Here is a 13,010-nt window from a genome sequence, read left to right as displayed (position 1 = left end):
ACATTTTTACAGGAGGCTGTTAAATGACAAGATCTGCATGAGATCTAAATGCATAATTTCTCTACACTAATTAAACATTTTGAGACAACAGCAATCCAAGAAAATCTCTTGTCCACGCATGAAATGTAAGTTTTGTTCCTCATCACGGACTTGATATTTAATTCAAAGTCCATTTCAACTCAACCAGGCAGAACTTACTGAATTGCTCCTTTGATTTTAACAGGAAGGGATGATACAGAGCCTTCCTTAAACAAGGCTGATGCTATACTCAGCATCATACAAAAGACACTGCAGTGAATTTGGAGGCACCCTAAACTTCACAGTTGTCACTTTCCAGCACTTCAGCCATCTGGAAGGCCTGCCATCTCCTACAGCACATGGAAGCTGCTACGACTTGTGCTATAAGAAACTTCTATTTCCAACTGTGCATGTAAGGTCTGAGCTCCCCAAAAGACCCATTCTGGTCTCTGCCTCGAGCAGACCTGATGCTGGTCACTCCCTGAGGCTTAAACCAGCACAGGAGGCAACACTCTGGATAACACACTCACTCCAAAGATTCAATTTGGTCTCAGTATTGCTTGTATAAAGAAGGTGTGAAATAAGACTAGAAAGTGTCTTTTCTGCTTCTCTGTTGCCTTTCCCCCCTCATCAACACATTCAGCCTGTCAGGCTCGAGGGCCCCATGGGCTGGTGTCAGCACAGAGCTGCCCCGGGAGAGCTGTGCCTGGGGCTCTGTGCTGGCAGGGCCCGCTGAGCACCCCAGCCCCAGGGACAGGGAGTACTCTGCATCCCTCTCCAGCCTACAGGCTGCTGGATTCAGTGCTAAGGAGTTCCTGAGGGGGATGTGCTTCCAGTCCTCCTCTGGAGAAGGGCAGGTTGCCATGACAAAGGCCTTTGAGACAAAGAGGTGTGGGATGGAAAAATAGTATGTGGGAAACCTAGAGGGGAAAAATACAGACCTCAATTCAGCATTTGCCATAATTTTCCAACACAAAGTCACAGGATTGGGGACTTTGGTTCATGATAAACAGTAAAGGGCTACAACTACCTTGAAACCAGGAGAGGCTGGATGAAGTAGGGAAGCAAATACAAACGTTCAGCTCAAGATATGCTGATCCTGATGAAGAAAACTTCCCCACAGCAAGGTGTCCTAACATCACTTCAAACAACCTTTATTATCAAATGCTGTCGAAGCAGAATCTCTGCAAGCAAAGGCACCTTTCCCTTAGGCCTTTACGGGTCCTTCCCAATGGCCTTAAGAAAGCTTTAATCACCTGAGCCACCTGCCACCATTTTATGGATTGCACGGGCCTTGCTGCAGTAAAAGCAAGCTTGCAAATGCCTTTTCAAAAGCATACTTTATGTTTCTAAAGTTTCTCTATCCCAGACGGTCTCAGCAAGGTCTAAACAACTCTAGAGAAGGGAGCAAACAAAAATAAAAAGAACAAGAATGAGAGGGAAGAGGCAGTTCCAACCAAAGCACCAAGTGGTCATCTTAATCCTGTTGTCTCTTCTAGATTAAAAGAACAGAATTCTACAATTACCAAGCTATCAAAAACTGGGAAATCCCACTGCCCTGTAAGGCAGAGTGAAAGACAGCTTCATTTTCCTGAACCGAATTTTTAACATGTTGTACATAGCATCCAGTCATCTCCCTCTCTCCCATTTGTTGTAGTGGATCCATTTCAAAACATTTCCTAGCTTCGAATCATGCCTGTCATTACAATCCCAAAGCACCCAGGCTGCACACACACTATCCCTTAGAAGCAGTGAGTTTGTTGGAAAGATACCAGCTGTATATAATAGGAATAGCTATTGCCTTCCTCCTCCCAAAACCCTATGGACAGACCTCCTTATCCCCCCTTCCCTCTGCAGCACCTGAGCCTTGGCACAGAGTCAGCTGGCTGTGTCACTTCAGACACAGCTCCCCTGTGTCCCCTCTGCTCTCAGCACTGTGGATCCAGAACGGATGCTGTACTTGTGTGTCCCAGCTCTGAATTCCCCTGTGTTCAGATTCTTCTCATTTTCCCCAGAGAGTAAGTTTCTCTCCACTGCCTTCAGCTTTCTTCTCCAGCTTCCCCCTCCCCGCCAGCCCTGCCCACCTCATACCTGTTGGCAAGACTTGCAATGCCGCCACTGCCGCTGTGTTTCCTTGCCCGGCTCAGCCTCCGTGTGGGCTTTGGGTCTTGCAGTCCAGGGCTTGGAACTGAGGGGAAGGTCGAGGCATAGCCATGTTCGCACTCTGTAAGAGAAACAACAGGTAGGGTATTTAAAAAAAAAAAGAAAAAGAAAAAAAGGAAAAAAAAAAAAGAAGTCAGCAGGCAGGACTCAGCACGAACCCGTTGGCCTAGCTGGGGAGGACCTTAACCACAACAGCTCAGGGAAATGACTGAAATCACAGGGAAGTGGACTGGGAGGTGGAGAAAAGGGGGAAGGGGAATATAAAGTCTCTGCCAAACCTGGAGAAAAGACACCACCACTCAAGCACTGAAAACATCAAAAAAACCCCCATGACAGTCCAGAGAGCGCCTTATCTCCCTCCTCCTGCCCAAGCTATCTGAACCGAGCAAACCAGGTATATTTCACTGTGCCATCCACGTCTCTGCTGAGCCAGAGCCACCCACCACCATTCTTCCTGCCCAGTGGAAAACTTTCACACCAATCTCCCCTTTTCTTTCCAGAAATCGCATCCACCTCAATCTCCCCCACTCTGCAAAAACATTCCACCTCATCCACCACCTCCAAGAGGACCCGTCAGTCTTATCCCTCATCCAGCCCTTCCCTGTCGGGGATTTAGCACCATTCCGCCAGCAAAACACTCGCTCCGATCCCTATTCCGGGGTCACTCTCCCCCCTCCGTGGGGATCCGACCCCAACCCTATTCCCCTCACGGAGCGCTGTCACCCAGCACCCATCCTCTCCCCATTACCTCTCTCCCTTCGCTCCAGATACTCGGCCGCCTCCAGCAGCCGCTGGATGTTGATCATCTGGACTTGCTCCATGGCCGGGGGGCTCCGCTGCCCCGGGCCGCCCTCCGCCCCCACGCTCCCGGCTCCCCCGATGGAGACGGGGGCGGCTGCGGCGGGGAGGCGCCGGGGATCGCCGTCTCTGCCCAGTGCCCGGGCCTCGTCACACCGTCCCGGGGGGGCGGCTCTCCTGGGAGGGCGAGGGGTGGCAAGGGGAACACGCGAGGAAATGCCGGAGGAAGGACCCGCTCCGGGATGCTCCCGCCGGGGGCGGCAGCGCGGCGAACGCTATCCCTGACCCTGCCCCGTGCCCACCGCCCGCCCCGGGCTCTGCCCCCGCCGCCAGCCCGGATTCACCCCCAGCCCGGGCCCCGCCGGGATCCCACCCCCCGGGCCGCTCCGGCCAGGCAGCCCCGCGGCGGGACCGGCCCCTCCGGCCGCCGCCCCGCCCGCCGCCGCGCAGCACTTTGTTTACCTCTGCCCGGCGCTCACGGCGGGCGGGGCGGAGCGGGGCGGGCTGGGAAATGCAGTTCCCGGGAGCACCCAGGGACCGGCGGAGCGTGTGGGGGCATCGACTCGCACGTGAACCTCCCGGGGTGATGGCTGTGTGCCCTCACGCCTCAGGTGAGGGCTCCGCGCCCACCCAGACCCCGAGGTAGTGGTGGTGGTGGTGGTGGTCTGAGGTCAGAGAGTCACAGAATGGGTCAGGTTGGAAGAGGCCAACCTGGTAGGGCATCTGGTCCAACCTCCCTGCTCAAGCAGGGTTATCCTACAGCACGTGGCACAGGATTGTGTCCAGATGGTTCTGAAATATCTCCAGTGTGGGAGACTCCACCACCTCTCTGAGCAACCTGTTCTGGTGCACAGTCACCCGCACAGTAAAGAAGTTCTTCCTCATATTCAGATGGAACTTCCTGTGCGTCAGTTTCTGCCCATTGCCTCTCGTCCTATTGCTCAGCACCACTGAGCAGAGTTCAGCTCCATTCTCTTCACATTCTCCCTTATATACCTGGATGAGGTTCCATTTCAACCATCTCTTCTCAAGGCTGAACAGGCCCAGCTCCCTTAGCCTTGCCTCATAAGAGAGATGCTCCAGGCCCTTGATCAACTTTGTAGCCCTTTGCTGAAGCTGCTCCAGGAGCTCCACGTCTCTTGTACTAAAGAGCCCAGAACTGGACACAGCACTCCAGGTGATGTCTCCATGCCCACCCAGGCGCTGAGGAGGTGGTGGTTTGCCCTGTCTTCCCTCCCCTCCTCACGGCCAACTTGCAGTTCCCAGTGTACCAGAGCCACACATGGCTCATAGTCTGTATGCCCAGCTGAAAATGGTGGCTTCCTCCTGGGCCACCACCAGCTGCAGAAGCCATCAGTGGGCAGCAGCCGCTGGCAAACCACAGCAGCCTGCAGGCCAGAGCTTCACACTCCACCAACACACTGGGGGCAAGGCAGCAGTTGCCTAGAGTGCACGACTTCAGCAGCCACTTCATCCCTCTCCGTACAAACACCCAGGCTTTCCACACGTGGAACTGCCTATGGCAAGGATGAAGCAGAGAGGCTACAAAAGATAAAACTGCATGTTCCACAGGGTGGGAGCTTTCCACATCTTACCTGTGGAGATGTAACTAAAGACAAGGTGCTAGGCTCAGGGAATTCCCACCTGGAGTGGCTGAAACAGTGTTTCTGATGGGAGGCTGAGGAACAAGACCCATTTTTAAGTGTGAACACAGCCCTTTGAGAGCACAGACAAGCGATACCACAGGCAGCAATCTCACTCTACTTGAAGCAGCCCATTAACAAGAAACAACTGTGACCATCTCAACATTTTAATGAATTCTGTCACACTTACACCTGCCAATATGATCACTCTTTTCAGCATATTAATAATGTATTTACATCCCGATTTTCATACAGGTACAAATCCTCAGATCAATTCTGGGACTAAATTTTACCAACTTCAACATTAGCTGTAATGCAGCTTAAAAAGCTGTTAACATTTAATTGTATGATACCAGTCTCTAAAAGGTATCTCAAAAAGGACATGATCTGAGAACATTCAAAATTAGAATCAGAACATTCATAGTAAAAATCCGAGTCTCAAACTGATCCCGACTTAGAAACCCTCCAAAGACTGTTTTGTAGTTTTAACTGGGATCATTTTCATGGGCCTGAACCTTTAGGCCACGACTGATTACATTTGCAAGCATTCCTCATCAGAATGGGAGATGGAGAAGTACCTTGAAAAAAAACTCAGAAAAGCAGAGATTGTCAATTAATGATGTGTGCAAGGGCTTTAGGCAGAGCACAAACTATCAGGAGACTCATGATGAAGTTGCAAGAGTTGGCAGCATTCAACTTGAGAAGGCCTGAAAAAAAGTGGATTCAGGGTAGCTAACTTTTCTTTAAACACATTTCGCTGATTCACCATTTCTGAGGTTTCCTCAGAAAACTGCAGGCTTGCAGCTGATGGAGGTAAAAATAATACCACTATTCAGTTCTTACACAGACCTTTTCATCTCTGAATCTCTAGGGGTTGGTTTGTTTTGTTTCTCTTAAGATGGGATAGTTGAGGAATAAAGGAAGCTGGGACACCTCCAGGGACATACCTCTGTCTTCTGCTCTGTGGGAAAGCCAGCCCCAACCCTCACTCGGACTCCCAGCCCCAGCCTCCACTCATGTACCTACACCCAGCCAGACCACAGCACGTGTAAAGACTGGCTTTTGTCTGGGGAAGAACTCAAGGAAGGAAGTACTCTCTCTCCCCATCTCTTGTTTCTACACTGGAAACTGCCCATAAAGCAGATTGTTAAAAGCACATGGAAAATTCCAAATTTAAGCAGTCTTTGGGACTACTTATATGATCTTGGATTAGTGAAAAGGACACAGGTGCACAGACCTCTCTGCAACAGTGAAGTTAACACAAGAGCATTTCTGGGCTCTAGATGTGCTGCCTCTAACCTGCTTTCAAAACTACAGAGCCATTTGCCTCTCAGGATTAGCAATGCTAAACATTTAAAAAAACCAAACCCCACAACTCCAACCCCCAAACTCATGATGAAGCCCCACAATCACTGCAAAACAGGCTGTTGTCAGCATCCACTGCCACTAGCTTTTCTGATGGCACATTTGGAGATATGTAGTGCCGCTCCAGGGATTACGTAGAGAAAGCCATGGGTGGAAAACGTAGGGGTAGGTTAGAAGCATATCCAAGTGTCAGCCTCATGAAGTTCTATAAACAAAATAACAGTGTGAAGGAGAGGGACCCTGATACACACGGTGAATTAAAACAGCTCTGCAATGAAGCAACGGTAGGATCAGTTCTGCGTGAAATGATGTAGGATCAGCTCTTGCATTTACACTTCAGCTCAGCTTCCAAGTCTTTGTTTCTGAAGTAAACAATGTCCAATTAGAAAAAAAAAATGTATGAAACAAAGACAAATTTGAGAATAAACTGTGAGATGTCTTCCCAAAGAAAGAGCCCCAAAGAGGAGGCAAGCTAGCCATGCAGCCACAGCAGATCTGCAAAATCTTTCAGTTGCCATCCCAAGTGCTCGTGTGGGCAGGTCAGCCTGCAAAATGCCAGAGCTGTATGTGACAGAAACAAAAGTGGGTGGAAAGTGAATAGCATGAAGAGGCCCAGTGCTATTCAACTGCTGACCAAAAAGCCCCCAAAGTCAGATTTTAAATGTGGTGGAGCAATCCACAGGCAACAAGGGGGAGGAGCTAAGGGAAGAGTATTTTAGGGGAGAATGAGATCATTTAATTTAGTGGCTCCGAATGATCTGTAAGTACAGTTTTCTGATTATAAGTGCTTGCTGCTTGGCATCCCTTCTGGCAGCTGTGATTCACTTTCATTGTGTGTTCTGCTGCTTCGCCCTTTAGAAAGGGGCTTTTTACATTTTATTAAATGGCACTTCGGCAACCCTCCATTTCCAGCCTTAATAATGGATTTGTTAATCTCCCTGATAGCCTTTCCCTCCTCCTTAGCAATAATTTAAATATCCAAGAAGAAATCTGCAGTGCAGAAATCAATTAATATTTACATCTGAAATGCTGCTGTACTATTTTCATCAAGTACAACAGATGTGATCTGTTTTTTACCAACATTATCATCACTTGCATTAAACTAACATCTTCCATCAGGGAAATTTTCTAAGAGCTTTTCAGAAAGTAATGTTTTAGGCTTCTCAAAACTGAAATGATTTTAGCTATTTTCTTTCCACTCTGCAGGAAGGGAAACTGAGGTATAAGCAGCATAATTGCTCATATGAAGACACACCCTAAGCCAGAGGTAGAACAGGAACACGTCTCATGAATCAAGATGCCCAACCCTCTGCTTTGAACACAAAGCTTAGAAATAACACAATGCTTTGCTTTGGAAGTTATTTTCAATAAGGGCAATCCCTTTGGCTGAACTGCCTTGTTTTCCATCCCTCCGTTGGCTTTTCCTAAAACCCTCCTATCCCCACCTCTTTGCACCCTCTGAGAAGAACATAAAGATGGCAACGGTCACAAGAGCTTCCTTTACCCACCTTCACAAAAACCCTGTAAGCCCTTAATATTGTTTTCAAAGCCTTGAAACCTAACAATCCTGCAATCAAGGCATGAACAGAAATCACCAATAGAATCCATTTTCTGGTGCTCTCAAAGCAGTGCAAAGATTCACTGATTCCCCAAATTTCTGGGGACAGTAGATCCATAAAACTCCTGCTTCTCAAGTGAGCGGAACAACATCTGAATATCCCACCTATCAGCACATAGTGTTAACAACCAGTCTCTATTCTTATACTCATGACTATAATGGCTCAGCATCAGAGGACTTGCAGCAGTGGACTGGAGACATCCCAAGTCCCACCTACTCAACACCCTTCCAAGGCTTGCAATACCTTCACTAATGGCCCCATACTGCCTATAGGATGTGGCCTCATTTCTCATCTGGGAGCTTCCTTCTTTCACAAGGCATCAGATAATCCCTTTTAGCACTCCCACTGGTATCTGGAACCCATCCACCAGTGAGGATAGACATTGCTCAGAACCAAACCACCTGGATATCCAAGAGTTTGGACAGGAATAAAGCGCACGCTGTATTTCTCACTCAGATTCAAAGATTAAGCTCTGCCAATCAATAAAGTAAAAGCCACAGGTCTACTGGTTCTTGGGCTACTTGCTCCTTCTCTCCAGGAGACGTGTGGCTGTTTTCAGACCTGTGCTGTGCCGCAATTTATACTGAGTCAGTGACTCACTCTGTGACTTGATTCAGTCATTAACTGATCCAGCTGCAAAATTAAGGGGACTTCCCATAAGAAAAAAAATATATCATACACAGGATGGGGTCTTTTAGCTAAATAAGAAGGTAGGGTTCTTCAGCCAGTGGCAGAAGGTGCTTCTCTGCTGGCTCTCAGGATGCTCTGCCGACATGGGATATGATCAGTTCTCAGCAGCACTTCTGGCACAGTCCCATGGTTTTACCTCTGCCCTATCATTTCTCCTGCTGTGGCTTCCTTCTGAATTTTAACCTGAGGTCCAAACAGCCTGAGTCAAAATAACCCAACCTGGAAGTGGCTAAAACATGAATCACTGTGGCCAGGTCATGAACTACGAGGAATGAAAGGGGTTTATTGTGAGCTGGATGAAAAATATATAAATAAAGGGGCCCTGTACTGCTCCATATATCACATCACTGTGAGATCCAAGACCATCTACACTGACCTTGAGCCACGTGTTCAGCTCTCATTAATTCAATGGGAGCACTGCACATAGACCAAAGGCAGTCTCAGCTTCTTCTGCCCTCCACTAATTAGAGGTTTCTGATATTTCTTTTGCTTGTCAAAAAATGACCCTAAACAGCACATAAACAATGGAAGAAGCCACATGATGAAGATACCGTTGACTCACCCTCGAGGTTCAGTTTTCCTCTCCTTTAAAGAGAATTATTCAGGAGCAAAAGACAAATCTAAGGTCACCCATTTGTTATTCCTGGTCAGAAGATCAATAAACATAGCCAGCACTTGAAGCAGACCTAGCTGTCTCCTGCAAGGGGCCAAAGTCTACTGTCCCATGCATGCACATCTCTATTAGACTTGTGAACTTGTCACCCCTGTTACAGTGAGTTGATTGCCTTCATGCTTTTGGAAGAGGATATGGCAACACAGGTCTGTATCTGTAGTGAGATCAGTATGTATTACACACCATGTCTATTACAGATAAGTCATCACATCCCAAGGATTCATCACATGTTTACACAACTCCTATTGACAAAAACGTGAGTCTACACACACAAAGGGGTGGCTTGGCACGTACTAAACTTCAGCTGAGTTTACTCCAGATCCCTCTAAAAACATCTTCTAAACTCCAGCATTTCAGCTGCTACATTTCCAGCCATGCTTATTCATGAAGTAGCATTTGCAGAGGTTACAGATACACCAACAGAGCTGCCCTGAGCACAACTTTCATTTCTGAAAACAGCCACTGGAATTTTTTTCATGTGACGTTTCTATTCCTTAGATACCAAGCTTAAATTTCTAGAAACAGGTCATTTGGAAACCCATACATGTCAGCTGGCAAGGTGTGTTGGGATTGGGTTTTGTGGTCTCGCCATGAGAACTGCAGCAAGCAGGCCAGCAGCACTGTTATTCATTTCCAGAGGTTCAAGTGGAAAAATAATTCAGTTATATTTCAGTAGCTAAAATACTCCATTTTTTCCAAGGAGTCTGATACTCTAATCGTCCCTGTCACCATACTGTAATACAAGTAATTTTTATTCCAATTTTTTAAAAAGGTAAGCAAATACCACAAGGGTGGTTTCACTGCTGAAAGGCCACTGCTGAAGCACAGCCTTCCCTGCCATAGCCCTGACAGTACATCCCACCCTGCTCCATGGCTCTTTGCCTGGCGGTTCTGTTTCCACACCATCCAGACAACCCATGGCCCCTCTGCTACTATTCACCACCAGGATGATGGGACGTGGAACCTATAAATGTAAAAAAAAAATCATAATCATCTCCTTATTTCTCCCTGGGCATCAAGCTGGCAGGAAATTCCTGCCTTATCTGAAAGTCTTGCCCTAGACATGAAAATCTCTGCTGCCCGCCTTGCACTACTGACCTGCAAGCAGGGGTGGGAAACTAGTGTGGCTCTGGGGGCTGAAAAGCTCCTCTACCACCAGAAGGTGTGACATGCACACTCTGGGATATACAAGAGTTTGGATCCACATGAGATGAGGTTGTGTCCTTCTCTCAGGGGACCCCTCTACGAAAGAGTATCCACTCTTGCTGGGGACAGTGTCTTGAAAAGGTGAATAAACTGGCACAGCCAGCAAAGGCCTGGAAGAACAAATGAGGACACGAAGTTGGTTTATCAGAAACTGTAAAACTACATGGAAAACCACTTGAGCTCAACCAGTAATAACAACCCTTCCTTAAGTTCCTTCCTTTGGCTACTGAAGCCCTTCAGCTTCCATGCATATGTGATGCTGATCCCAGCCAGCATCCTGCTGCTTTACCCAGCTCTGTTCCTGTCACCCATCCTGGCCAGGAGGAGACAAACATCTACCTGTCACCTCTGTTTTTTTAAGACTGCATTTCCTTGGGGCAGGGCACTGTCACTCCCCTGTGTGTACAGCACCTGGCACAACAGGGCTGTGACTCAGCCACCTTCCTGATGGGAGTAACACCAAAATAGCTCATTACAGCCCTGCGTAACACCATGGTCAAATGACCTGGGCATCCTGCAGGAAGCAGGTGAGCACCAAGTCTGACAGCAACCGAATTTGGCAGTCTCCATCACCAAACTTTTTTGAGCCAGTCTCCCCTGTTATTGCTAATTGCTAGGTCAGAGGCTGTAGTGAGGAGTGACCAGCCATTGCCAAGGTCTCTGCCAGGCTGCCAGAACGGGCTGCACTGAGCAATCACTCCTGTGCTGGCAGATGAAAGGGCACAGCATTCTCTTGGTGCAATAACCTGAGCTCCGCATGCAAATCTCCTCCCAGCAAGGCGATGTACATACGTTAGGATACAACCCTCCCGCTTCTGCAGCTGTTCCTTAGTTTAGACAGGGCCAGTAACGCTCAGAGATTGTTTTCCAATCCCAGCAGCATTTTTCTTTGTTTGGGAGCAACACGTAAAAGCTGCCTGGTTTATGACGATCACGTTCTGAACAGCACGTTTGATAGCTGAACCTTCGGTTAAATGGGACTTTTCAACCTAAAATGTCCTAATTGCAAATTAAAATATTGAAAGGTTTTGCAGAATTGCCTAACAAAAATGATGATTTTCAGTATTATGACCATGATGATTACTAATGAAACGATGAAAACAAGTGCTCAGGAATGGAGTTGTTTGGATGCAAACACCTCTTTTCAAAATCTGGCAATAAAAAATGCTGTATCCTTCTGCCCTGCTCATTTTCCAGTTCCAAACAAGGAACTGCATAATATGATGCATTTTTAAATGGAACATATAAAAGATCAGACACTACCCATCTCAACAGCAAGAAAAATTCTATCCTCCCCTCCCCTGAAAAAAAACCTATGATTTTGTCACAACATGAGAAAAACAACAAACCCAAACCAGTGGTCTCACACTCGATTTCCAAACCAGGGGTGCTGCTGTTTGCACAGGCAAACCCAATTCTGGCTGGTGTCTCCTGTCATTTCCCTGCTCGCAGCCGCTGGCCGCGGTGCAGCTCAGCTCCTCAGACACTTGGCTTTGCAGATTCATTACGAAACAACAACGAGCACATGAGAAAAAAAATCCTACCCTGATAATAATTCAACTTTCAAAAACAGAAAAGCAGCCTGGATTTGTTCCGGGCGAGCAAAGAACAAGGGCTTTCGGCTGCAGCTTTAGCGGCAGAACAGCTTCTCCGCAGTGGAATCCCTTTCCCTGGAAGCCTGCGTGCACGCAGCTGCTCCCGCAGAACAAGGGCACCCTATATCGTCACCTGCACGGGACCTATAGCTGCCATAGGGGATGAGCGGCGAGGGGAGGGTGATGGAGCGATGGAGACGCGCGGTGAGGGACTCGCTGATCCCTTTGTAAACTTAAACGGAAAAGAAAACGCAGCACACGCTCCACGAAGAGGAGGAAAAACGGGGGGGGAAAAAACGCCCAAGAAACCTAAAAACATAAAACCGGGGAGGACAGAGGAAAAAATCAAAGAGTAAAAAAACTGAATTAAAAAAAAAACACTAGAAAATTTTAAAAAAAAATCAAAATAAAGCCTAAAACAAAGAATAACAGAGAATCCCGATGAAAACAAGGGCAGGCCGGCGGTGGCGGAGCGGAGCCCAGGGTTCCCGGTGGGTTCCGCATGTAGCACCCCCTGGCCCGCAGATCCCCGGAGCCCTCGGGCCGAGCCCCCCCCGCACCGGCCCCGCGCCCCCCCGCACGGCCCCGCTCCGCTCGGCAACGCGTGACGTCACACGGGGGACCCCGGCGCCGCTCATTGGCCGAGCGGCCCGCGCGGCCCCGCCCCCGGGGCAGCGGCGGCCAATGAGCGCGGCGCGCTGGCTCCATGTGCGAGCCATGTGTCCACCCGCGGGGGCGGGGCGGGCGCCGCGGGTGTGCGGGGAGTGCGGACTGAGCGCTCCGCCGGGCTCCGCGCCCGCGCCCCGCTCCGCCACGGGACACGGCCGCCCCTTTGTTCATAATGCCCTTGTTGCCCGCGGTGCCGCCGCTCCCAGCAGCCCGCGGCCCCTCTCGGGGAGTCCGCTCCGCGGGGGAAAAGCCTCAGGCTACGCGCACCCCCGCTCCGCGCCCGCGGAGCGGGAGGCTACCGGCGCCGCTGGCCAGCACCCCGCAGCGGGCGCTCGCCCTGTCCTGCACTGCTGTGCCCTGCCCTCCCCTCCCCGCCGGCTACCTGGCGAGCGCTGCCACTTGCCTACGTGACTCTGCCCATGCCCCAGCGGGGGGAGCGGGGACGTGTCATCGCCTCCTCCCCCGCCGCTCCGGCTCCGCCACCGGCCCCGTGTCCGCGCGGGGGCCGTCGCCCCCCCGGTCCCTCTCGGTGCCCCCGCCGAGCCCGCTCTCCCCGAGAAGCGGCGATGCG

The 13,010-nt window shown here is 49.6% G+C and overlaps 1 protein-coding gene across 1 annotated transcript in view; it reads right to left on the bottom strand.

Annotated features, from left to right (window-relative positions):
- The window catches only part of MXI1 (MAX interactor 1, dimerization protein), a 46,938-nt gene extending 43,642 nt beyond the window's left edge, over positions 1–3,296 (bottom strand). Inside the window, exons 1-2 of the mRNA XM_027648048.1 lie at positions 2,930–3,296; positions 2,110–2,242 (exon numbers count right to left, since the gene is read on the bottom strand). Of these exons, the coding sequence (XP_027503849.1) occupies positions 2,110–2,242; positions 2,930–3,002 (206 nt within the window). The 5' untranslated portion in view covers positions 3,003–3,296. The remainder of the gene's footprint in view (positions 1–2,109; positions 2,243–2,929) is intronic.
- Between the last annotated feature and the right edge of the window lie 9,714 nt (positions 3,297–13,010).

Source organism: Corapipo altera, unplaced genomic scaffold (assembly GCF_003945725.1).
Source record: "Corapipo altera isolate COAL_440 unplaced genomic scaffold, ASM394572v1 56, whole genome shotgun sequence".
In the NCBI taxonomy this organism is placed as follows: Eukaryota; Metazoa; Chordata; class Aves; order Passeriformes; family Pipridae; genus Corapipo; species Corapipo altera.
Note: the sequence above shows the minus strand (reverse complement) of the source record. Positions and strands in the feature narration are given on the sequence as shown.